This window comes from Geotrypetes seraphini, chromosome 11 (assembly GCF_902459505.1).
Source record: "Geotrypetes seraphini chromosome 11, aGeoSer1.1, whole genome shotgun sequence".
Classification (NCBI taxonomy): Eukaryota; Metazoa; Chordata; class Amphibia; order Gymnophiona; family Dermophiidae; genus Geotrypetes; species Geotrypetes seraphini.
This window is the reverse complement of record NC_047094.1, coordinates 35,290,370-35,317,870: the sequence shown is the minus strand read 5'-3', so window position 1 is coordinate 35,317,870 and position 27,501 is coordinate 35,290,370. Positions and strand designations below refer to the sequence as shown.

The following is a 27,501-nucleotide window of genomic DNA, read 5'->3' as shown; positions in this document are numbered from 1 at the left end:
CAAGGGTAATAGGTGCATTTAACATCTGCAATATATCTACAGGTCCTACACCATATACTTCACTTCTGCTATGAACACATGACCTCCCAAGACAGATGTATGCCAATGAGTTATAGCGCAATGTTGTTTTGTACTGCACAAGGACCAATTTGCTGGGATTCTGGTGCATCTATTTAACCTCCTTGAAAACAATATTTCAATGCTTAGTCACTTGTGGACAAAGGCATAGCAAAGATTGTTCAATGATATCATGACCCTTTGCCTGATTCAGTCCAACTGATGCATTTAAGAAGTGGAGGAAGTTTGAACAGTAGGCTAAGAACGCAGGAGGCCTGGGTTCAAATTCACTCTCCTCATGACTTTAAACAAGCTATTTTACCCAAAAGCACAAACGCAGGGCTAGATTCACTAAATTGCACTAATGGTTTAAAGTGTATATATTGCACAATAATACAGGTTAATGCAATTCAACATATATTAGTTAACGCAAGCTTCAATATTTGTCAATTGTATTAGAAAATTTTAATATAATATTTGTACACGTTAGTAAATCTAGCTTTAGATTATGCCCTCTGGAGCAGGAAATACTTACTGTGCCTGTATGTAATTTGACCTGAGGTCAGATATGGAAGGCAAGTAATTATATTTTTTAAGTGTTTTGATTATTTTTAAACATAATCCTATTTGAAAAATACTGGTTTGAGAATGTTGTTGACATTCTAACACAGCAAACCTCATGCATTTTCCTGTGTAGAAAGATACGTATTCCATATTTAAGGAATGCATGGCAATCTGTTCCCATGCAAAAACATTCCAATAAATGAGACAAGCTAATCAATTACTGTTTGTTTCTACTTAAATTTGCAGAATTCTGACTTATTCAATAATCTGAAAGCAGCAGCACCAGCAAAAATCAATTTTACGTAATTAAACTGGTGACTGAAACAAAATCACAAAGGCTGTTTTTATCATTTTTGTTTTATTCCCACAATAATATTATGGTCAAATTTAAGACTGGAGAGAAGAAGAAACCTTGTTCTGAACTTTTCAAGCTGTCTTTACATAGTGAAATGAAAGATACCCTATTTAAGAACTGGGAGATCCCTCTATCGGTCCAGGTAGCTCCTAAAAAACTGACACAATGTATAGAATAAAAAAGTGCCCAAGATTTGAGAGAACACAACTTCAACATCATTCTCTAGCTGTGAAATCTGCTCTAAAATGCTCACACAGTTCAAGGTCTTATGCTTCTGCTCCTCCAGGAAGGGAAGCCACAACATTAAAACTCTTTTGATAAATGCAGCTCATCAACAGAATTATAGACTACCAATTCAGTTCTTCCATTTATTTAAAGTCCTTGCTTAAACAGAATTCAAAGTATGAGGAATTCCTTCCTCAAGAGAAACGTAAAGAATTTGAACTCCCATCCAAGATCTTATTCACTACAAGAAAGTTCCTAGCTAGAGGCGTATTTGATGCATTCGATTTACCTTCTAGAACAGTGTTCTTCAACCTTTTTACACCCGTGGACCGGCAGAAAAAAAATAATTATTTTGTGGACCGGCAAACTACTAGGACTAAAATTTAAAAATCCCGTTTCCGCCCCATCTCCGCGAGCTCGGTCCCCACAAATCATCTGATCCCATCCACACAAGCCTCAGTTATGATTTTATATTGAATGTATTTTATTAAAGTATAAAAAGAAACAATATTCTGTAGAATTGTCATTTTATAAATACAAATAATTCAGAGCAAGGATCAACAAAACCCCTGTCTCCCCTCCCCTTCACATATATCCCCTCTACTATCAAGAAAACTGAACAAGCCAAATTATTACAGAATGCTACACAGAAATATCATGCTAACAGAATACTGAAGTAACACATGACCGGAATAGTTTTAGGGGAGTGCAACTAGGGCAACTGCCCCCTGGTCAGAGAGCGCCCTAAGCCAGCTGAAAGCTAAAGAAGCACTGCCTGGGTTTTGCAGTCCCCAGTTATGTCTAACACCAGCTCTAGCAGGATATATATTTCAAATCTGATATATTCTAATCACAAAATAGAAATAAAATTATTTTTTTCTACCTTTTGTCGTCTCTGGTTTCTGCTTTCAATCTTTTTTTCACTCTCTTCCTTCCAGCGTATGCCCTCTCTGTCTCTTCAATCCAGCATCTGCCCCTTCCATCCACTATCTGTCCTCTTTCTATGTCCCTCTCCCCTTTCATAGAAACATAGAAATAGACGGCAGATAAGGGCCAAGGCCCATCAAGTCTGCCCACCCCAGTGATCCTCACTATCTATCTTTGCGGATAGATCCCACATGTCTATCCCATCTGGCCTTAAAATCCGCCACACTGGTGGCCTCAATAACCCGAAGTGGAAGACTATTCCAGCGATCAACCACCCTTTCAGTGAAGAAGAACTTCCTAGTGTCACTGTGCAGTTTCCCGCCCCTGATTTTCCACGAATGCCCCCTTGTTGCCGCGGGACCCTTGAAGAAGAAGATGTCTTCTTCCACCTTGATGCGGCCCGTGAGATATTTGAATGTCTCGATCATGTGCCCCTCTCTCCTATTTACATGATTCATTCCAGCTTCACTGCTCTCTTCATTTTTATCTCTCCTACACCAGATCTATCATCGTTGTCCCTCTGCTTATTTTTCTGCTGACCCCTTCCTATCATCAATCTCTCTACTTTCTCTTGCCTGTGTCTCCCCTTCCCCTCCTCTAATCTCTCTGCCAGCTGTTTCCTTCCTTTTTTCATTCTCCCTTCCCTCCTCCTCCTGTCCAGCAGTAACTCTCTTCCCTTCCTCCCCTCCCAGCAGCATCTCTCCGTCTCCCTCTCCAGTAGCAGCTGTCCCTTTTTTTTCCTTGCCCAGCAGCTTCCCAGATTCCTTTCCCTCCTCCCCTCCCAGAAGCATCTCTCCTTCTTCTCCCTCTCCAGTAGCAGCTGTCCCTTTTTTTATCTTGCCCAGCAGCTTCCCAGATTCCTTTCCCTCCTCCCCTCCCAGAAGCATCTCTCCGTCTCCTTCTCCCTTTCCAGTAGCAGCTGTCCCTTTTTTTCCTTGCCCAGCAGCTTCCCAGATTCCTTTCCCTCCTCCCCTCCCAGAAGCATCTCTCCTTCTCCTTCTCCCTCTCCAGTAGCAGCTGTCCTTTTTTTTCCTGGCCCAGCAGCTTCCCAGATTCCTTTCCCTCCTCCCCTCCCAGAAGCATCTCTCCTTCTCCCTTTCCAGTAGCAGCTGTCCCTTTTTTCCCCTGCCCAGCAGCTTCCCAGACTGATAGTGGTTTTCTCCCCTCCCAGCAGCTCTTCTTACTTCCCAGCGCAGCGATTCACGAAGACAGCCTCGGGTCCTTTGTTGGGTCACGCCGCCTCTGAGGAAAGAGGAAGTTGCATCATCAGAGGCAGCCGCGACTCAGCAAAAGCCCCGAGGCTGCCTTCGTGAATCGCTGCGCTGGGAAGTAAAGGAGAGCTGCAGAGAGGGGAGAAAGCCACTGTCGGAGGCTCCCCAAGATCTCTCCGGCCCAGCGCACGCTTCCGATGCTGATCTTGCCGGTCCTGCGCGGACCGGCAGGAAGTTCAAATGAGTCAATCTTGCCGGTCCTGTGCGGACCGGCAAAAATTTCCTGCGGACCGATACCGGTCCGCGGACCGGCGGTTGAAGAACTGTGTTCTAGAATATTTGCAGTGGTACTTGCTATGCGCCATTTACAAGGACTGACTGAAAAGTAATGACTGCCTCTGTTTTTCTTTTCAAGAAGTAGACGTGGCAACACTGTGCTGTTCTTGTGAAACTTATACATCAACGTTTCTGAACCTGCAGTTGGACTGCCATAGTTGTTGGGTCACAGTGAGAGGAAGAATTTCGTATGTTTCATCATGGCAGATAAGGAAGACGCGTCTGAGAGAGCATGCCAGAGGTGTGCGATTGAATTTTGTGTTAAACTTGGAAAGAGTGCTAAATGCTTGAAATGTTACAGCAATTATAGGGTGGTGAAACAATTAATATTTCAGTGGTGGAATCAAGTCCAAGAGGGTAACACTCAAGTGACTGATGAAACATATGAAGTTTTTCCTCTTGCTGTGACCCAACAATGAAGACGACTATGGCAGTCCAACTGCAGGTTCAGAAATGTCAAAGTATGAGCTTCACAAGAACCAGCACAGCATTGCCACATCTACTTCTTGGAAAGAAAAACAGAGGCACTCTCATTCAATCTTGGTTCAGGTTTTCTGATCTAGAAACTTCAGCACAAGAGCGCCTTGCAGATGTTTCTTGTAAGGGTGATGATCTGTTTAGAGACAAGATTGAAGAAGTGGCTGATAAAATTTAAAAACAAAGACACAATCACCACTTTGTCTAAGCCTCAAACCTCTCGGTCTTCTGCTCCATCTAGATGTCCGTACTACTACAACATGAAATGTCATTATAGTCGGCCATCTTCATTATCCTTTAGGCCTGCTGCTCAGTAACCCTGTGCAGAACAACAAAAGACACAACAAACAGCAGTCATCCTTTTAACTCTTTTATAGAGAGCATTGCCAATGCCCTCCTCATTTTACCTCCCACTCTCCCTACTGGAGGCACGTTGCTCTATTTTCACCAACATTATCACAACAGATAAGGGTGCTTCGAATTGTTACTCAGGGCTATGCCCCCAACCCACCCACCAAGAGTCTCTTTCAAACACCCTCCAGAAGACCCCTCCTTCACCAGGAACTCTTGGCCCTTCAGTTAAATGCAATAGAACCTGTTCCTCTGCAGGAGAAGGATTAGGGGTTCTACTCCAACTATATCCTGATATCAAAAACAACCAGAGGCCTCCAAACCATTCTAGACCTCAGATGCCTAAATACATTTTTGCTGAAGGAAAAATTTTGCATGGTCTCTCTGTGAACCTTTCTACCTCTGCTAGAAAAAAGAAATTGGCTTTGCTCTATAGATCTCAAAGAAGCCTACACTTACATATCGATCCTGCCTGCTCACAGGAAGTACCTCCACTCCTGCATAGGCTCCCAACACTTCCAGTACAAAGTCTTGCCCTTTGGACTAGCCTCTGCTCCTCGTATCTTAACAAAATGCCTAGTGGTAGTTGTGGCAACCCTTCGCTCATGGAGTTTCACATAGTTCCCTACTTAGATGACTGGTTCCTCAAGTAGCTCATCATGCCATAACTTTAACAGTTCATCTCCTCAAGCTTCTAGGGCTTTCAGTCAACTAGCAAAAGTCACATCTACAACCCTGGAGTTCATAGGAGCACTCTTGAACACTATTCAAAGTCAGGTTTTTCTACCTGAGCAGAGGGTCGACAATCTCATTCATTTGTGTCAAACAATCTCCAAACTCAAGTGCACTTCCACATGCCAGATGTTATGCCTTCATGGTGACATGGTATTGACGGTTTATGTGACCCCATTTGCAAACCTTCTCTTCAGAATTCCACAGTGGACCTTATCAACACAATAGTCCCAAGTCATGTGATCCTTCTCTGCTCAAATTCAAATCACCCCAGATCTATGGCACTCTCTCCAAAGGTAGACGGTATTATAAAATCTTATCCAGGGCCTCCCTTTCCACTCCCCTCTACAGCAAAAACTTCTACCAGAGATACTTTAATACTAAGCTGGGAAGCTCATCTAGACAGTCTCCACACTCAGGGTGTGTGGTCTCGCCACAAACAGACCCTTCATAGCAATAGAGAAAGCTCTCAAAATGTTTCAGGACTGCCTCCTTCAACAGGTAGTACTAGCCCATACGGACAACCACATTGCCAAGTTCTATTGGAACAAACAAAGAGACATAGGACCTTATCCCCTTTGTATGGAGGCAATTAAGATTTGGAATTGGCCACACCTTAAGAGATATTTCTCAGGGTTAACTTGGCAGACAAACTGAGCAGGCTTTTTCAGCACAACAGTCTTACATCTGATTTTCTCTTGATGGGGTACACCAGACATAGACATCTTTGCTTCTCCTCAGAACAGCAAATTTCCACAATACTGTTCCAGGCTCTTTGCTCCCAATCACACTGCATCAGATACCTTTCTGCTTCACTGGGAGGACAAGTTACTGTACGAATTTCTTCCAATCTCTCTTGTAAGGAAAACAGTACTCAAACTTTGGCAAGATTGGGGCACCATGATCCTCATAGCACCCATTTGGCCACACAAGGTTTGGTTTCCACTCTTCCTAGAGCTTTTGATCAGGAAACAGTGGAAACTGCAACCGCTTCCAACATTGCTAACTCAGAACAAAGAGTCCCTACTTCATCCAAACCCACACTCATTAGTGCTAACAGGTTTTGGCAGTCCATTGGATATGTGAAGAGAAGGAGAGAGATGAGTCAAAGATTACTCCAAATTTATGAACTGATGAGACAGGGAGGATAAGGATGGTGCCCCAATTAAACATGGCTAAGACTGAGCCAAGTTTCACAGAAATAGAGAACAAGGAAAGAGGAGACAGGTTTACATGGAAATATAAGGAGCTCAGTCTTAGCCATGTTTAATTTTAGATGGCGGCAAGACATCCAAATAGCGGTGTCAGACAAGCAGGTTGAAAACCCGGATTGAATTTCTGTCAAGACTTGAGGTGTAGAGAGATAGATCTGCGAGTTGTTGGAATAGAAGTGATCCTGAATTCCATGGGAGGAGATTAGAGCAACAAGGGAAGAAGTGTAGATGGAAAAAAGAAGTGGTCCTGGGGCATAGCTTTGACGTATACAGACCAACAGCAGGAAGGCAGTGGAGGAGGATCCACCACAGCATATGCTAAAGGTGCGATGGAAAAGATAGAAAGAAAACTATGCGATAACAAAGCCATGAAATCCAAGCAAGGACATTGTATCGATGAGTAGATGGTAATTTACTGCTTCAAAAGCTGCAAATAGATCAAGAAAGATGAGGCTGGAGTAAAGGCCTTTGGATTTGGCCAGGAGCAGGTCATTGAAGACTTTTGTAAGTCCATTAAGAAACTCTATATGGGAGACATACATTAATCTTCTTTTAGCATTAACTTTGGTTTTAAATTCTCTATCTGTTACTTTATTTCTCCTGCTTCCATCATTCAGTGTTTATCCTGCTCTCACCCACATGCTCACCAGTTTGTGCAGCTATGACATTAGTTTAACAAATGCAATTCATGTATCAAAGTCAGAACATGAGTCAAAATCACAGAGGGAGCACCAAGAGTGTTGGTTTGAATATTCATGCACAAATTCTGCTATCAGGCATTAGTAATTTTACACTATTCACCTTACATTCACCAGAAGCAAGTTCTCATCATATGGTGTGTGTGCCCCCTTGTGTCAAATGTTAGAAATTTTCAATGCATCTGTAGCCTATTACATACAAATGCAAACATCTGTGGAATATGATCATTTTTTGTCTTTCTACTAAAATGAAGGCCTAAGCTATGTGCACAGGATGCTCTCTAGTTGGTCTTTAGGTGGAAAATGAGTCCCTGTACAATATGGGGGCTTTATAGCCTGCCTACCTTCCCAATAGGAAAACAAAGCTGTTTAAACCTTGACACAGAAATCCAGAATGTGATAGCAGATAAGGACCATAAAATCCGCATCTACTCTGCCAACTGTTCCTGGTGCAGCAACATAGACACAGGCTGATCTTGGATTTCAAATCTCCTCTTTTACTGCCTCTAACATAGAAACATGATGGCAGATAAAGGCCAAGTGGTCCATCTAGTCTGCCCATTCGCAGTAACCATTATCTCTTCCTCTTTCTATGAGATCCCACATGCCTATTCCATGCTTTCTTGAATTCAGACATGGTCTCTGTTTCCACCACCTCTTCTGGGAGGCTGTTCCATGCATCTACCACCCTTTCTGTAAAAAAAAAAGTATTTCCTTAGATTACTCCTGAATCTATCACCTCTTAACTTCATCCTATTCCCTCTCATTCCAGAGCTTCCTTTCAAATGAGACTCAAATCATGTGCATTTATGATATGTAGGTATTTAAACGTCTCATCATATCTCCCCTCTCCCACATTTCCTTCAAAGTATACTTATTGAGATCTTTAAGTCTGTCCCCATATGCCTTATGACGAAGACCACGCACCATTTTAGTAGCCTTCCTCTGGACCAACTCCATCCTTTTTATATCTTTTTGAAGGTGAGGTCTCCAGATTTGTACGCAACATTCAAAATGAAGTCTCACCAGAATCTTATACAGGGGCATCAATACCTCCTTTTTCCTACTGGCTATACCTCTTCCTATGCACCCTAGCATCCTTCTAGCTTTCATCACCTTTTCAACCTGTTTGGCCACCTTAAGATCATCACATACAATCACACCCAAGTTCCACTCTTCTGTCATACACATAAGTTCTTCACACCTGGATTCACTAGAGGTAGGTCTTGTCAGACAAATTTGATCAATTTCTTTGACTGGGTGACCAGAGAATTGCATAAAGGATGTGCGCTAGATGTAGTGTATTTAGATTTTAGCAAAGCCTTTGACATTTTTCCACAGAGACGTCTAATAAATAAACTGAGTGCCCTCAGGAAGGGTCCCAAAGTGATGGGCTGGGTCAAGAACTGGTTGAGTGGAAGGCGATAGAGGGTAGTGATCAATGGAGATTGCTCTGAGGAAAGGGATGTTACCTGTGGTGTGCCTCAAGGTTCTGTTCTTGGGTCTGTTCTTTTTAACATTTTTATAAACGATATTGCTGATGGGTTGTTGTGTAAGATTTTCCTCTTTGCGGATGATACCAAAATCTGCAATAGAGTATATGCCGGATGGTGTGAATAACATGAAGAAAGACCTGGCGAAGCTTGAAGAATGGTCTGAATGCTAAGAAATGTAAGTTCATGCATTTGGGCTGCAAAACACTGAGGGAACGGTACAGTTTAGGGGTGAAGAATCTATGTGCACAAAAGAAGAACGGGACTTGGGTGTGATTGATCTTAAGGTGGCCAAACAGGTTGAAAAGGTGACGGCAAAAGCTAGAAGGATGCTAGGGTGCATAGGGAGAGGTATGGTCAGTAGGAAAAAGGAGGTACTGACGGCCCTGTATAAGACTCTGGTGAGAACAAAAACAAGAGAATTGACCCAATGATCTCCACATATGATAAATGCATAACTTTACCTGGACTGTACAGATGCATTCTTGGGATGGGTTTGCATTTAAATTGTGTACTGTCACAAACATTAGAATTCTGAATCAGGAGCTCAGCAAAAGCTACCCTTTTTCACAAATGTACAGGACACTGGAATACTATTTATATATTTTATTTACAAATTTAAGTTTGTGTTTCATCATGGACTTCTAAGAATCAACTTTTCACACCTACCAAAGAGCCCTTGCCCTGTCAGCCTGCCTCTACGTAGTTTTATTATATCTTAACTTGTACAGAAAACTTATACAACTTAATCCTGAGCACATTATCCAAACAGGCAATAAAATTCCTTAATTAATTTATTCATAAGAACATAAGCCATGCCTCTGCTGGGTCAGACCTGAGGTCTATCATGCCCAGCAGTCCACTCACGTGGCGGCCCATCAGGTCCAGGACCTGTATACTAGCCCTCTATCTATACCCTTCTATCCCCTTTTCCTTCAGAAAATTGTCCAATCCCTTCTTGAAATCCAATACCGTCCGCTCACGCAGCGGCCCATCAGGTCCAGGACCTGTATACTAGCCCTCTATCTATCGATTTTCTATACTGTTCTCCCAGGGGAGCTCATAATGGTTTGCATGAATTAAGCAATCTTTTCTGCCCTTGTATAATTCAGACTACAGCCTATGGATTTTAATACCACTTAACTGACTTTTTATGTCTGTAACCTACCAAAACAAAAGGTATTGTTATGCTCTTGACCTATCTATCTCTACATATTACAAACTTTAGCCCCCACATTAATCTATTCAGGAAGTCATTTTCCCCTAAGCATCTAATCAATAACAAATCCAACTCATGTACAACTCTCTAATACAACTATAAATCAGGATATCTCCCTGACACTGTTTTAACCTTTTCCAGCTTTTCCCTCAGCATAGACTACTTACCCAGAGATTTAAAATACTAGGCAATGCTTCCCTGTGGTTTCTAATTGGGACCTTTCACACAGGAAACATATCTTCTGTCAGCTTCCCAAGTCCTGGCAATTCCTTAATCTCAATACTTGATATGCTATTACAAATTCCTATCATATTTTAGAGTCTGATAACTGAATCTCAAATATTTCCTCCTAAAACCATCTTGCAGCTTTGCAGTTCTTGTACTTTGCCTCTCTGTTGTCTTGCTTGAGCTTTTTTTTCCCCTTTACCAACAGACTGCGTACCAGTTGCTCAAAGACCTTCACTTGTGTTCTGGACTTCTGCTGCTTTCTCACTACATCTCCCAGACTGCCTGTCTCCAACATGAGCTCACATCCCAGTACTCCCATGAGATCACTTCCTTCCAAAGCTCTCCGATACTCTATGGAGCACCCTGTAATCGATATATAACAGTGAAGCACTACTCAATGTGCCATAGCACATATGCACATAAATTAACCCAGAAAACGTATGCTTGGTACAATGTAAGTGCACAACTTTTCTGGGGCAATTTTAAAAATTGAAGTACATGCACACTTTTAGTTTGAAAATTTGCCAGTATTTTCACAGAGAAAAGCAAGCATACATGTTTGCACACCTGCGCAGCTATAAAATTACCCCCTTACTATCCAAAATCTTTCTCATCTAGCTCCAAAGCTTTGCAAACTTTCAGTTCTGCAAGTTCCGTACAAAGCCTTTCTACTCTAACTGGTGACATCTACTGTATAGAGATTCACAGGAGAAAAATGGCCCTAGAATAGCCACATTCTATTTTGGAAGATTCTGCTGAACAGGCACTAGATCAATGTTACATACACTAGGTTTGATTTCTGGGCAAGCTAGAACAGGGGATGCTACTGAGGCAGTGTTAACAGTCCAAACAGTGAAATGGGAATCTCAATCATAAGAACATATGAATAGCCTTACTGGGTCAGACCAAGGGTCCATCAAGCCTAGTAGCCCGTTCTCAAAGTGGCCAATTCAGGTCACTAATACCTGACCAAAACCCAAGAAGTAGCAATATTCCATGCCACCGATACAGGGCAAGCAGTGGCTTCCCCTATGTCTTTTTCAATAATACACTATGGACTTTTCCTCCAGGAACTTGTCCAAACCTTTCTTAAAACCAGCTATGCTATCCACTCTTACCACATCCTCTGGCAATGCATTCCAGAGCTTAACTATTCTCTGAGTGAAAAAAATTCCTCCTATTGGTTTTAGAAAGTATTTCCCTGTAACTTCATCGAGTGTTCCCTAGTCTTTGTAATTTTTCAAGTTAACACCTAGTAGTCAGAAACAGAATTCATATATAGTTGACGAAGAACTGTTGCACAGTAGCTAGGTAGGGATTTATAAAAAAACATAAGGGAGAAACTAGGTAGTTGAGTTGTGAATGGTTACAGCAACGAGCTAAGAAAAAAGAAAGCCAGAGAGTCTAAAAGAGGAACTTATTAACATAGGTTACCATTAAGATGGGATTTGTTCATAACTAGAAGTCATTAATAGGTCTCACTGAACCACCGCCTCATTGAAAGTGATATATCTCTTACTGCTTTCAAGAAGTTTACATTTAAGTTTAATGGAATTCATTATTATGATCAAATATATCAAGATTTCAACAGTTCTTCGATGAATGCAGTTTCTCATCTTGTGCTCCTCAATAAAAAACACATTCACTGTTAAATTGCTTTAAAGGAGTAGCTCAACATAGTGTCAGTCAAAATGTCAGCTTTGGAACTATACAGTCAATAGTATTTTGTGATACTACAGTATCAATGTATCTGTCTAAAAACCAAAAATCAAATGTTTGCTTTATTTGGGGAAGATCACAACCGCAACCCGGCGCACTCACCAGCTGTTTATGACCTGACCAATTTTTCTCCATGCAGAATCTGAATTCTTCTTGCTCTGGTACCCATTTGAGACACTGGTTCTAGAGCATGACCCTTGCAGGAGGTCAGTTTCAGAGCTGGAAACACAGAATTGCTGGACTTGAGAAACTTTCAAAGAATCAGAGACTGGGAAGACCGTCCAGGCACCTTTCAGTCAGTTCTACACAATTGTTTACACTAGAGAATGACATGGGAACAAATTTGTCCATGTAGAAACTCAATTTCCTCGTCCCCATGAGTTTTGTTGCTGTCCCTGCTCCATTCCTGTGAGCTCTGCCTTAACTGCACAAGCCTCGAACACTTATGATTTTAAAGTGTTTGAGGCTTGTGCAGATGAGGACGGAACTTAGGCATTGGTGGAATGAGGCATTATGACATCACACTCTGAGCTCTAGAATGTTGCTACTTATGATTTTAAAGTGTTTGAGGCTTGTGCAGATGAGGACGGAGCTTAGGCATTGGTGGAATGAGGCATTATGACATCACACTCTGAGCTCTAGAATGTTGCTACTTATGATTTTAAAGTGTTTGAGGCTTGTGCAGATGAGGACGGAGCTTAGGCATTGGTGGAATGAGGCATTATGACATCACACTCTGAGCTCTAGAATGTTGCTACTTATGATTTTAAAGTGTTTGAGGCTTGTGCAGATGAGGACGGAGCTTAGGCATTGGTGGAATGAGGCATTATGACATCACACTCTGAGCTCTAGAATGTTGCTACTTATGATTTTAAAGTGTTTGAGGCTTGTGCAGATGAGGACGGAGCTTAGGCATTGGTGGAATGAGGCATTATGACATCACACTCTGAGCTCTAGAATGTTGCTACTTAAGAACATAAGAATTGCCGCTGTTCGGTCAGACCAGTGGTCCATCGTGGCCAGCAGTCAGCTCACGCGGTGGCCCTTGGTCAAAGACAAGCGCCCTGAGACTAGCCTTACCTGCGTATGTTCTAGTTCAGCAGGAACTTGTCTAACTTTGTCTTGAATCCCTGGAGGGTGTTTTCCCCTACAACAGACTTTATGATTTTAAAGTGTTTGAGGCTTGTGCAGATGGAGACAGAGCTTAGGCATTGGTGGAATGAGGCTTTATGACATCACAATCTGAGCTCTAGAATGTTGCTACTTAGGATTTTAAAGGGTTTGAAGCTTGTGCAGATGAGGACGGGGCTTAGGCATTGGTGGAATGAGGCATTATGACATCACAATCTGAGCTCTAGAATGTTGCTACTTATGATTTTAAAGTGTTTGATGCAGATGAAGACAGAGCTTGCAGGAACGGGGCAGGATGCCGTGTAGAGACTTGAAGGTTAGCCAGGCGCATTTGTAGTGAACCCTAAGAATTACTGGGAGCCAGTGAAGCTTAGACAGAAGCGGGGAGACGTGGTCAAATTTGCTTTTTTGCGAAGATTAGTTTAGCCGCGGTGTTCTGAATCCGCTGGAGTCTACGAAGGCTTTTCTTTGTTAGGCTTATGTAGATGGAGTTACAGTAATCCAGTCTGGAAAGAATGATGGATTGTACGAAGACAGCAAAGTGTTGATGATGGAAGCAGGATCTCACTTTCCTTAACATGTGAAGATTGAGAAAGCATTTTTTTACTAAGGAGTTAAGGTGGTCATTGAAGGACAGTGTAGAATCAATGATGATTGAGTGCTCAAGCTGCAATGTGGTGCCAGAGGATAGGGGGATGAGGATGGGTAGCTGATCTAATTTTGGGCCGAGCCAAAGTAGTTTTGTTTTGGTCTCGTTTAGTTTCATTTGTACGGTGAGGGCCCAGGATTGGAGGTTCGATATACATGAAGAGATGTTCTCAGAGAGATTGGTGAGGTTAGAGTCGGTCTCAAGGAGGACAAGGATGTCATCGGCTTAAGTGTAAAGTGTTGGAGGAGTTTCAGGGAGGACATATAAACATTGAAAAGAATCGGGGATAGAGGTGAGCCCTGAGGAACTCCACAAGTCGTTTTTAATTCTTTATTCATCTTACAACAAGTGTACAAATAATAAAACATTTAAAATTAAATACATCACTTGAATTTCTTTCTAGTATAACATCAAATAAAGAAATATGTCCCACCCACCCACCCTTTCCTTTAGCATTCAATCAAAAATATACAAAATAAATATTCTTTACTATTGATTAAACCTATAGTAAAACTTTCATTCACCCTCCTCCCCCCATTTGCAAATATACAGGAGCGGACTGCTGGGCACGATGGATCCCTGGTCTGACCCGGCAGAGGCAATGCTTATGTTCTTAATAATCAGCCTAGTATTGAAGACTCTTACTATAGGTCTATTCCATGGTCTTTCAAACTGCCTCATTCCATACGAAAGTACTGTAATCGCAGGAAGATAAATTGTTTGCAGCACTTCTCCCAGCAAGGGCTATATTGGAAGGCATGCATCATTCTGTATTATATATCCTGGCACCACTTCTATGGAATGCAGTTCCCAAATATGTTCAAACAAAGAGTTATTTTAAAATGTTTAAGACAGAATTTGAATGAGACTAGCTGGGCTGGCAACTGCAATGGACAGCTTAATGAACTGATGCTTAATTGTATCTTACTTGTTGCAGTGTTTCTTTTTACCTATTTGGACTTTGATTTATAATTTTGTTTACTTTTCTTTCCATAATTTCGATTTGTAATAGTAATCCACTATGATGGCCTAACAAAGGCTATTTAGCAAATGCAAGCAAGTATAATAAACTTCATTGACGTTTGATAAGTTATCAAGAGTCCCAAAACATGACAATGAAATCAAGGGTTTTCCCCATCTGTTCTAGAGTAAGAGATTTTTATGAGCCTTGAAGAGGACATGGTATGTTGATAATAAGCTAAAGGGCTATTTTCATCTGACTTCTGACTGCCGGAGGCTACTGTAATTTCATAGTGGTGCCAGGTTTTGAGGCTTTGAGGAGTTGCTTCGCTATCTTACAATGGATGGCTCCAGTTTAATCCATCCACACACTGAACCTTTAGTAATGACATGAAGCATCAGGCAAAAGGAAAGAACAGGTACCTCATAGTGTGCAAGGAAATCTCGCAGTCTTGATTGAGACGAGATGTAAAGAAGTGGTGTCATCACTCGCCGAACAAACTTTTCAATGTATGCAGCAGTCATTAGGCCTTTGTATTCGATGGGGCCAAAGCTAGTGTAAGAACAACCAAGAGAAAAGAACGTAAAAATCCCACAAGAACTGCCATTAGGGCTCTGCCTTAGCTCTGGACAGTAAATTTTTGCAGGTTCAGATTCTAACACTTTTTGGCTTTGTGGGCTGCATGTTTTATGGTGTTGGAGATGTTAATTTGACCAAATCACTTGAATTTCCTCGATTCAAACTTCCCTATGCATGGTACTGCAAATCAGGGGATTATGTTATATAGCCCCAAGTATATGTACATTTTATATGAAAGGAAACAAGACAGAGTCAGAAAACAAGATGCTTCCAGAGGAACTTTTATTGAAAGCAAGACTCAACGCTGCAGGTGTTTCAGTACAAAAATAAAATAGGAGTCTAAAAATAAAATAAACTTTAAAACAAACATGCTTCATAAATACAAATGTTAAAAGACCACAAATAATCAAACAAATCATATGAACATCCACAAAAAAATCAGGAAAGATTTAAAAACCATGAAAGTACCTCAAAACACAAATGTTGGTTACAATAAGAATACCTCGCATTGAGCAACATATTTTTAGTGTAAAAAATCATAAAACAGTTATAGAAAACAAACCAAAAAAAAAATACTGAAACACCTGCAGCGTTGAGTCTTGGTTTATGTGATAATTCAGAGCACTTGCTTTCAATAAAGATCCCTCCTGGAAACATCTTGGTTTTCCCATTTTTACTTGTTGCCTGTTTGTTCTGTGGGAATTTCATGCCACTTTTGTGGTTTTGACATTTTAAAAGAAATACTTTTCATATATAGTGTTATCATCTACCATATTTCCCCATATATAGGCAAACTGGCCTAGTGGGTACAGCATGCTTAACTGGGGCGGCCTATCTTAAAAACCATCATTCCCCTTCCCCCCCTCCCCCCACATAGCATCACCCTGCTCCCAGCACACAAACCTCCTTGGACTGCTATAGTCAGACAGGACTTTATCTGCAGGATGGCTGCTCGCTGCCTCCTCCAATCTCGCGGCCAGTGATGCAGGGCAGGAGTGATCTTTTCGGCATTCAGCCTGGCACTGCGCCGCTTCCTGAATGGCTGCTGTCAGTTCTCACGAGTCCCGTGAGAACTGACGGCAGCCATTCAGGAAGCGGCGCGGAGTCAAGCTTGAGATTGCAAACATTGCTCCTGTCCTGCACAGCATGATTGGAGGAGGCAGCCAGCAACTGTCCAGCATGGGAGGTATTTACCGGCGAGGGAGGTATTTAAGGGGGGGAGGGGAGGATGATGCGGTTTATCTAATGGGGTGGCTTATCTATGACTTTAAAAATGTAAATCGGCATTTCCTGCGGGCTATACAATGGGGCAGCCTATACATGGGGGAAAACGGTACTCTGTAATAACACAACACTGCGGGGTCCCTTTACTAAGGTGCACTAACTGATTAACGTGTGCTAAATGCTAAGGCACCCATTATATTCTATGGGCGCCTTAGCATTTAGCGCAACCTAAATCGGTTAGCACACCTTAGTAAAATGACCCCTAAATGCCTTAAAATTAGGAATAACTTAAAAGGTTGGAGAAATGAGCTAAGCATCAGGGAAGCCGGTTTCAAATCTCTTTGTGATCTTGTCAAGTCATTTAATCTTCCATTGTCTCAGGTACAAGCTTAAGATTGAGAGTCCTCCAGGGCCTGGAAAATACCCGCCTTGAGTTGCTACTGAAAAGATGTAAGCTAAATCCTTTTCTCTTTCCCTAAATAAATACTCTACCATATCAAGGTCCATAAACAGATATTCCAATTAAAGCAAAGGGCATAAGCGGTTACAAAAAAAGCACAAAATATTTTGTCAATAAACGTAATCTACAAAACCTCTGAGAAAATAAAATAAAATTTTTGAGTGTATTTGCTTCAAGATACAACCAACATCCAAATCAAAATGTCCCAATAACCCCATCCCATCTCTTATCTTACATACTGAAAAGAAACTCGGCTTTTGAAATTGTAAAGGATGGAGTGGTTGGCTCACTCCCCAATTCTCTTAAAAGGAAAAAAAAAAGACAGAATAATGTATAAACTTGCAGGTATTTTAACTACTGGCTGTTATTTATTTATGTTTTGTCAGGCCTGAATGAGAAACTGCACACAGAGATCAACAGCTCATGTTCACATTAACCAAAGTAGAACTGTAGTGGCCAACTGTAAAGCATTTTGGGCCACCTGACTGCCTTACAAGGTGGCTAAAAAATGTAACCTAGTGCAGCAGTGCAATATCATAAGAAAAGCTTTGGCACCAGTTTCTATTAGCCAGTAATTGAACCACCACTGCCACATTTCAGACGCAGTCCTCCCACACACAGCTATCTGGTATTTCTAGATTAAAAATTATCTTTTCATGACGATTTATATCCATCTGTGCCACTGGATAATAAAACAGATGACTAAGGCTTAAGTGCTTGCATTTTTATCTGCATTATATGTATTAGCTCTACTTTTTGTGAACCGCCTTGAACTTTTCCGGTAGGGCAGTATACAAGAATAAATTATTATTACTAGAAAAGACCCTTGCAGTTCTGTCATCAACCAATAAGGATGATGACACTGCACTGCAAGATGAAATGCAAGGTGCCTGCAAGAAAAACAAACAGGTATTTGTACACAGTGTCTTTCCCCTGTGATATCTACCCTTAGGACTTTTTACAAAGTTTGAAGTAGGCATGTGCTAAGTTCTTTCTCAGAAATGGCCTTTATACTGCTGGGCTATGTCCTAATGCAATGTACAAACAAGGAACAATTCTCAGCTATTAGAACTGAAAGGAGATGGTAGCCTCCTTGATTTTTAAAAGTCTTTATATAATAGATTGCCCTTTCATTGCTCAACAGACAACAATAGAATATTCCCGAGTCTGGACAGACACACCTCAATTTCTAGATGTAATACTTTCATTCTGCAAATAAAATGAGTAGTTTTACAACTATTTGCATATAAAAATTATGCACCAAGTACAAATGTGGCTCATGACGTTTTGGTTATGTACCTTCACACTTCTTTGTCTCAATTTTTTTTTACATTTTTTTGCACAGTATGTTTAATATAGATCAACCCCCCATGGTCTTCTTGAGTCTATACTTATATAGAATTCTGCATCTAGATAAATCTATTTATCTACTATAAGACGCACTTTTCCCACCCCCAAAAAGGGGGTGCGTTTTATGGACCGAATACACTGTGCCCTGCCCCCCCCCCCGGTACCTTTTTTAGTGGCGGTGGTCCAGAATGGTCTCCTGAACGGCTCCCTTCATCTTAGAAGAGCGATGCACCTTTGCGCTTCCTGCCTGGTCGTGCCACTCTGTGATTGGCTGTTCTGATTGGCTCCTGCATTGTGCGTCGCTCTTCTAAAGACACAGGCAGCCGTCCAGGAGACTGCGCTGGACCACCGCCACTTAAAAAGGTACCGGGGGGCTGCGGGCTGTGTGTTTCTGTAGAGTGCATGAAGCATCTTTATTAAGCTTTTTCCTTAGACATGAAATCAGGCTTTAAAGTAACTGCTGAAAACATTGGAAAGGATCTCTCTCCCTGTCCCTCACCCTGTTTGGTGGAGTCAACTAGGAGAAGGAGGAGTCTTGCTACTGGCTCCTAAATTTTTGGGCATGCTCCTAATATTCAAAGAAAACTTGTTGCTGCCCAATGTATCACATTATCCTGGTTCAGGAATTCCTCTTAATGGCTGAAAGTTACTGACAAACTTTATGCAGTACCAAAGATCTGCAAAGTAAAAGCACACTGGGCTCTCTGCAAGCTGATATACACTGACCCCCCCCCCCAAAAAAAAAAAAAGGATCAGTCCAATACAACATACTCCTAAGAACATATACTTCTTTTCAATAGCCTGCAAGGAAGCCAGGACCAAGGTAGCTCCTAGGACTCAGCACTGCAAATTGAAGCTGCAACAGTTCAGTGAATGGAACCCAAACTACTACTCCAACATGGACCTCTTCACAGCAGTGCTCCAGATGAGAAGCTAAAAGTTCTGCTATGTAATTGCACGCTCTCATTTCACCAAGTCCAACAATGACAGGTCAAGGAAAAGAAGAAGCTGACAGACTGCAAAGAGCGGACTCCAACATCAAGCACAGTTTATCTAGACGCAGAAAACAGTGTTTGTTCCTTACCTTTTATGGTATAAGTAGATCACGGGGAAATAAAAAAAGCTTTTCTGCTTCCTGCATTTCCCCTGGTTCCACCAGCAATTAACCGCCACAAACAACACCTGGAAACAAGATTGTCAACTGTCAGGGGCAGAATAATGCTGACAAACTACAAAAAAAGAGAGGCCATATTTCCAGAAACCAAGAAGAAGAAACCCACAAAAACTGTCACCTCCTCTTTCTAGTTTGGTTCTATATTAGTACCTGAAACCAGCTCACACTTTTTCAGTTGCAGCTCAAAGCAAGTTACATTCAGGTACAGCCTGTTTGTATTTGAGGGTTAAGTGACTTGTCCATGATCACAAGGGAGTGTCAACAAAATTTTCTCTGGTTTTCAGTCCACTGCTCTAACCATCAGATTACTCTTCCAATTAGTCTAAGCTAAGTTGAAACTTATGCTAAAAAAACTTTAGTTATGCATGGAATTTGAAAAAGACCATGGAAGTACCCACACATACACACATTTAGCTGCATTTGGGGGACAACAAGTTTTGGGTAGAATTAGAAGAGTGCATGTATTTTCAAACCTGCGTGTGCTATTTTCTGAAGAAAATCACAAGCATAAAACCAAAAAGTCCACAATATTTTAAACAAATGTTGGGGCCCTGGGCAGAAAATTTAGAAGGGGGCTCTAAAGCCCACCAACAGGCTACATCTCCTTCAGATTTAAGCAGGTTCAGGACCCCCTTGCAGCAGGGAGGTGCAAACTGGCCAGCTGCCCTGGGACCCCCAACCTGAGAAAAGTTATGAAGTATGAGTGGCCTTTCTCTTTGAAACCTGGTACAATGCTCGTGAGTAAATAGACTTTATCCAAAGATGAACAGTTTGAAATATGTACAAAGAAAAATGATTTGGGGCCTCAAGCCACATATAATTTGCCTTGGGTGAATTTTTTCCTGTTGGCAGTTAATAAAACCTAATAAATAAAAAACATATCTAAGGTATGCATCAAAATGTTTTAAAATACAGCCTATGGTAGCTGATGTTATCTAATTAATCCACTTTTTCTGATACACACCACTCAAGATGAAAACATACACATTGGGGGGGGGGGTTAAATAGCTGTATATTATTTGTTGGAATAGAGTGCAGTATGTTATATTACTTGATTGTTAATCCGTTTGCACTATGTATTTGACTTCAAAAATGAATAAAGAATATTAAAAAAAGGAATGTGCTGAAATGGATATTTTGTAGTATATGTTTACCATTCACTTTTAACCATTATCTTGTCTAAACAGCCACAGACTGTATGAAAATGTACTTTAGCCTTCAACAACCCCCAACTCTCTTTCTCCCTCTTCCCTGGTCTATGTTTCTGGATGAACTTCTTTCAAACGATCTGTGCCTATATTTACATGCACTTTTCACACTCTGCTTGCAGAAAAATCTAGAAAGCAGCTGTGTTTTAGTTAGTACTGAAGCTATTGGAAAAGCAGAAGAGCAATCAAGGCAGTTTTCTGGCTCAAGAGCAATATACCGGAGAGAAAAGCCAGACAGGCGTCTATGACAGAGAGAGAAATCCAAAAGCAGGAGTCGTGAGGAAAAGATGTCAAATATACAGAAGTGAACGATCCAAAGCAAACTTTATTAAGTCAGCAACACGACGTGAGTTGCACAGAAGCAACACTGACAGTCCTTCTCTGAAGAGAACAAATGTTCTTGAAGGAATTGAAGTAAGAAAATCTGCTGTCAACAGTGCACACTTGCGACACTGGCTTACTGCTGACTTAATAAAATTTGTTTCAGATCATCCACTGCTGTATGTTTGACATCTTTTCCTTAAGACTCCTGCTTTTGGATTTCAAAAGCAATACAGACATTCATCTCTCTGCCTTTATTTGAGGAAGTGATAAGTAACAAGAGAAGGCATAATCTTCATGTCACTAAAGAATCAAGAGAAAGCATTTCTAATGAACAAAGTGATGTCAGCACTCGATATGGCTGCCTGATTATGAAGCTCCGTTCGGGCTTAGGTGATTCAAGCAAATTTTCTCTCAAGCTAGCAGATTAAAGCTACTTTGAGCCCCTAATCACGTAAAATTTTTATTCATAAATGAACAAGGATCCAAGTTTCGGCGTGATCAAAACACCTTCCTCAGGGGACACTCGTATGGATGCTCATTGAATGCGCTGAGGAGCGGAACCTCGTGCAGTAGGAGAAAAATGCTCCAAGCTCCTCAGCGCATTCAGCGAGTTTCCATACAAGTGTCCCCTGAGGAAGGCGTTTTGATCACTTACGGGAAAAAATATTAAATATTGATGGTTGCACCCATATGCGCTAGCCTTTTACTACCAAGGAAAACTACCTCATATTAAAACTAAAGATTCCTACCTGGAGAAGGAGAGCAGACCAATACAGAAAAACCTTTGCATACGCTTGGTCTGAGAGAGAGTGTATGACAGGATATACCTTCCGTCGCCAGAAACTAAGAACTTAAAGAGAAACGTCTCACTGAGGACTAGATGCACTAAACACGGTCAGTATGACCATGTGGATCACTGTGGGCCAATTTTTTGGCCGATTCCAAAACAGCGATCGATGCTCAAACAAGTTTGCGTGCAAATAATTTGCGCAGAGGTTCACTGTTATCACCATTCGATCTTGTCCAATCGATCACTGTGAGAACGACTCTCACACATGCGCAGAATAGTCCAAGTGATACAGCGACAATGTGCTCATGCGCCAGATTTGCTACACTAGACTCCTCTGTGGCAACTGGTCCGCCCTCCTTCAATCGCCATCACTGTTTCCTCTTCCTCCCAGGGAAAGGGTAGCTTGCATAAATCAGAGCCTACAACAGCCATCCATAATGTTAACCGTTGGAGCACAAGCACACACGTCCCACGGAGTACAAAGTACATGTGGTTAACAAACACAGATATTTCATGTGCTTTCAAATAGTATAGTGAAGGCAATCCTTGATGCCTTGCAGAAAGGTAGTAGCAGGCTACACACATGCAGGGCATAAATGAGGGTGGTGCTATATAAAGTATACAATTCTGGCCCATATTTTAATCATGAGGAACAAAAATTTTAGCCCCATCTTTTCGCTGCTCTCTCTTTATATTTTATGCTGTTAACGGGCAAGCATAAGACACACATTCAACACATGTGCTCACAATATGCATATAACACACATATATATCCCTGCTATTGTAAAAATTGTATTTATGGTATCAATGTTAATTATATCAATTTCAGGGTTGAACTATCGGTGAGACACGTGACTGGTCCTGACCAGTCACTTTTTTCGGATCGCTAAAAGTGATCGCTTTTTTGTGCATTGCAAAGCAATGTTAAAGCATCTATCACTCAGCTAGTTTATATGACATTTCAATATTAATGACCTTATTTGCTCAGCAAGTTTGGAGAATGAGCAATCGTGCAGAAAACTACACAGTGAACCATACAATCGTTGACTTTATTTTATTTATTTTGATTTCTAGCCCGTCCTCCCCAGGAGCCTAGAACAGGTTACAGCTATACATTCACAATGTTTTAAAGACAGACAATTTAAGATACATACACATTATTTTGGTATAGGACTAGGCATACGAGTAAGGGTACATTTACATTATATTGGCATAGGACAAGGTATATTCACATTATACTAGGGAATTAGGTATGGGATATAGTGACTTATTCTTAATATGTTGACAGAATAATCATATTATACTCAACAAGTACTCAGTCTAGGCGTACAGTGATGCAATCATAATGTTTTGGGGTGTCAGGATGGGGTACTGTTTCTATATATTTGAGTCAAGGGTTAGGATTGACAGCGGAACATTCTGATTTGTGGTTTTTATTTATACTGTCAAAGCCTGGTCATTGGGGTCTCAAGGCAGGTATGTATTGGTTTGAGAACAATATGGTTTTTACCGCTTTCCAGAAAGGTGGTAGGCTACCTAGAGCTCGAATGTCTGGGAGTAGCTGGTTCAACAGTTTTGCCATACTGTGAGAGAAGGATTGTCTCCGGGCCATTTCCAGTTGGAGTTTGTGGGCTGGTGGGATGCTAGTTGGCATTCTTGCTGTGATCTGAGTGGTCTGGTCGGGTGGTAGATAGGGAGTTTTTCAGTTATATTGTGGGGAGCCATGTTGTGTAAACATTTAAAGGCAATGGTCAGTTGTTTGAAGATGGCCCGCTTTCCTACAGGTTGCCAATGTACTTCATTCAAGGCAGCGGTGATGGGATTGAAGGAACCGAGGTTTTTCAATAGTCTGACTGTAGCATTCTGGACTCTCTGTAGCCGGTGATGGTCTTTTAAAGGGAGGCTGGCGTACAGGCTATTATATAGTCCAGGCATGAAAGCACAAATGCGTATAGAAGTCGGGTGAAGTCTTGTGTCGGAAAAGTATCACCAAAGGTGTTTTAGTTGGCGTAAGTGGTAGTAGGATGAGGACACTACCCTAGAGATCTAATCTAATCTAATCTAATCTAATCCTTAGGTTTGTATACCGCATCATCTCCACGTTCATAGAGCTCGACGCGGTTTACAGTAGGAGAAATAGGAAGGAACTACAACAGAGGGTTAGAGGTAGAAATGTGAAGAAAATTTAGAGGACTTGGGATGCCAAGATATAAGAGTTTCCTTGATTCCTAAGTTGGAGGGAGACTTACATATATCAATACCGAAAATGTGAGGTTAGCGTCTAGGATTATGCCCAGGCTACATACTGGTCTTTGGGTACTAAGGGTTGGGTGGCTGTACAGGTCTCTCTACGGATCCAAAGCAGTTCGATTTTGAATGGGCTCATTTTGAGTTTATTGGATGTCATCCATGTTTTTAATTCTTCGAGGCAGGTTCTCAGCTTTTCGAGTTCCATGCTGATCCCAGTGGGATATAGAGCTGGATATTGTTTGCTCCTGGGCATCTGGGCCTGAGAAAGCACTAACAGAAGACAGCACAGGTCTAAGGAACAGGAAGTAGAGCCATTAAAGAAACTTATGACGACTCATTTGCATATAGATTTAAATGCTGGGGAATTGCCTTCTGGGAAGGACTTGTAATTTCACTCTGATATTAAGAGGAATCTCTTCCCATGACCTCCATCCTGAAGGAAAGAGAGCTTGTTAGGAGCTCTCAGGCGACCCTTGAGGGGATGAATGTTGGCATTTCCCTAACCTTCGGTAACCCAACATATCCTGATGTGGCCAGAATATGACCAGAGTGACCCAGAATAAACACATGACTAGAGGTGACCAGAGTCTGGATCACTTCAATATGTTACAACAAAAGCTAATTTTCCCCACTATTTGTTACTCCTGGCAGAATTCTGTGCAACATTTTTGAAAACTCTACATACAATATTTCAAAATTCTACAAAGTTTATTTTTAGTGTTTTTCCCCATCCTAAGAAATTCTTTCTTGCATTTTCTTTTCTCAAGTTCCAGCCTCCAGCCTCCTATCTCATTCTAAATCCCAAATCTCTCTCACTCGTACCCTGAATCCCCTCCCTAGCCCCCATGATGCAGCATCTCTCTCTCCTCTTCTCTTCACTGGCTAAGAATCTCTTCCTCCCTTCCCTGGTGAGGCCAGTCACAAGCAGCCTGTTTACACCACTACCTGTTGGTTGACCGCCGCTGCTGCTTTAGGAGGGCCAGTAGGTAAGAGATAACAGCTCCACACCGGGAGGAGTCAATTAGAGGCCAGACCCATGCAGTGTTGTCGGGGCAAGAGCAGGATTTGGAGTGCAGGAAATTGAAGGTCTGGTAGAGGGCAGCTGAACAACCAATATATGGGTGGAACCACTAAAAGGATATATTTTTTATATTTTAACTCTACATATTTATAATAAAGCAGATCTCCCCAATTTTGGATCAAGCTAGGAAAATGCATTCTTTTAATGCATGGAAACTGGGTTACACACATTCTTCTACGCTGTGCATGCCATTTTAGCAGAATTAATCACTCTCTACATGAAGACCGTCTTCAGCTGAAGCTCTTACCTGGTCTGCCAGCCTTCTGGCCACATGTTCAATCTCCTGCCTTGTAGCAATTGATTGGCCACACCAGGGTGCATAGAGGAAAAAGAGAGTGATCTCAGAGTCCTGCCGAATGTGTTCTGCATAGTCTAGCTGGCCCCGGAAGAGATCAACCACTGGCGATATCGGAGAGAAGAAGTGAACTGGTGGCTTGGCTGGCACTACTACATCTTTGGCACGACTGCAAAGGCAGAAAGAAGAAGACAAAAGAGTAGGAGTGAGATATTAAATTATAGACAGGGTGACAACAAACTTGTTTATATTCCAGGGGGAGAGGTTGTTATATAATGTTATAGAAATTATGACAAACTTGATCTGCAATGCATGTTCAAAAGGAGGATTTCTCTTTACAATTTTAAAGTCATTGACTTTCTTAAGCTCTGGAACTCATTAAGTCTCCTATGATATAATCATGACAGTGAGAAAAGGAGTCATACTGTATATACTCAAATATAAGTCAATCCGAATATAAGATGACACCCACATTTTTCTCCCCAAAAAATAGAAAAATGGTTGACTCAAATATAAGTTGGGTGGCTTAATATTCAAGTACCCTGTCCTTCCAGGATCTGCACCCAGTGCCCCCTACTTCCCCTGTCAGGTACTGCACCCAGCACCCTTCCCTCCCTCTGTCAGGCTCTGCACCCAGACTCCTCCCTGCCAGACGCTGCACACAGCCCCTTTCCTTCCCTCCTTCCAAGGCTCACCACCCTCCCAGGTTCACGGGAGCCATTCAGAAATCCGCTTAGTGGTGAGCAGCAGCTTCAAAGAACACTCCCGCTCAGTACCACTCAGCGGCTGAAGCCAGAACTCGCAGCATCGACCGACTGGGTTAGTAGCGGGGCAGGAATGCAAAAAGCTTGCTCCTGCCCGTTACACCTCAGGACCATCAGGATTCCAGCGGCAGAGGAGGTACAATGGACAGGGAAGGGAGGGGGACAGGATGCAGAACCTAGCGGCCCGGCAGAGGCCTACAATAATTCTGGGAGGAGGGGCCAACGACCCGGTTTATATTCGAGTATAAACGGTACAACAAACCACATAAAAAAGATAAAGTAGTCCATAAGAATAATAAATCAACTGATTATGTTAGGGTTATGTGATGTTTGGACATCACAGCAGCACCAAAGTCCTCTCTCCACAACGACCGCCAGTACTGGTTGACAGAGTAGGGCCCATGGCTGCTCACCATTTCAGCTGGGGTCCTTGGGGCAGAAGGGAGATGTGAGCTACCCCGGTTGATGCCTGTGAGGGAGGTCAGAAGAGGCTTCCTGAAGAACTATTCTCCCTTACGGGTACCGCCTGGGGCAGCCCATATCTCCTTTGTGCATCAGTGACCCCTGGCCACAGCAGCCTCTGCAGACAAGTACTAACAGTCAGAGCAGATGAGACGTAGAGAGAGAAAATTTTTTGACAACGCTCTTCGGTGCACCCAAAAGCACAGTGCCCTAATAGCCATGCCAAAATGGAGGTGTCAAAACAATGACGCCCAAAAGTCCTGCTTCAGTTTTCTTGTGAAGGGTAAATAGCCAGGAGATAACTAGGTAACATCCTAAGAACTGCTTTTCTGCCTGCCACCAAACTTTTAGAAACCATGAACCATCACTGAAAAGTTCTTCCTTGTCAGTCTCTGGTCTTGGAATTAATCATGACCTCTTCTCTACAGAGGAAGACTATCAGGGCTTTTTAAATAATAAATATTATTCTCCCAGTGTTGCCTTTTCTGTATACTGTATACAGTGATTAAATGATACCAAAATAAAATAGCTTGTGAATCAAAAATACATTTTAAAAAATCTAAACCAAAGGCGTCAAAGCCCAATTGAAGCAGGTCTTTTGGGTGCCGCCGTTCTAGCATCACCATTTGGTTGCTGGATTTTTGGCCTCCCAAGTGGCAGCATCTAAAAGTCCTTACTCTACTCCTCCCCTGCACTGATCTCCAGTACTCCTGGGCCCGAGTCCTCAGTATAGAGCAGTGGTTCTCAACCCTGTCCTGGGGACCCCCCAGCCAGTCGGATTTTTAAGACATCCCTAATGAATATGCATGAGAGATTTGCATATAATGAAAGTGACAGGTATGCAAATCTCTCTCATGCATATTCATTAGGGATATCTCAAAAACCCAACTGGCTGGGTGGTGCCCAGGACAGGGTTTAGAATCACTGGTATAGAGACTGCTTGTTGCTGCAGCCAATGGTCCTTGGAGCACAAGAGAGATCCGGGCTGCCCCA

The 27,501-nt window shown here is 41.9% G+C and overlaps 1 protein-coding gene across 4 annotated transcripts in view; it reads right to left on the bottom strand.

Annotated features, from left to right (window-relative positions):
- Window positions 1–27,501, bottom strand: part of TXNDC11 (thioredoxin domain containing 11) — a 152,644-nt gene that overhangs the window by 105,422 nt on the left and 19,721 nt on the right. For 3 of the 4 annotated variants that reach the window (XM_033963037.1, XM_033963035.1, XM_033963036.1), the window contains exons 2-4: window positions 25,235–25,451; window positions 19,245–19,342; window positions 14,970–15,099 (exon numbers count right to left, since the gene is read on the bottom strand). In XM_033963037.1, the coding sequence (XP_033818928.1) occupies window positions 14,970–15,099; window positions 19,245–19,342; window positions 25,235–25,451 (445 nt within the window). The remainder of the gene's footprint in view (window positions 1–14,969; window positions 15,100–19,244; window positions 19,343–25,234; window positions 25,452–27,501) is intronic. The other variant, XM_033963038.1, reaches the window with a different exon arrangement.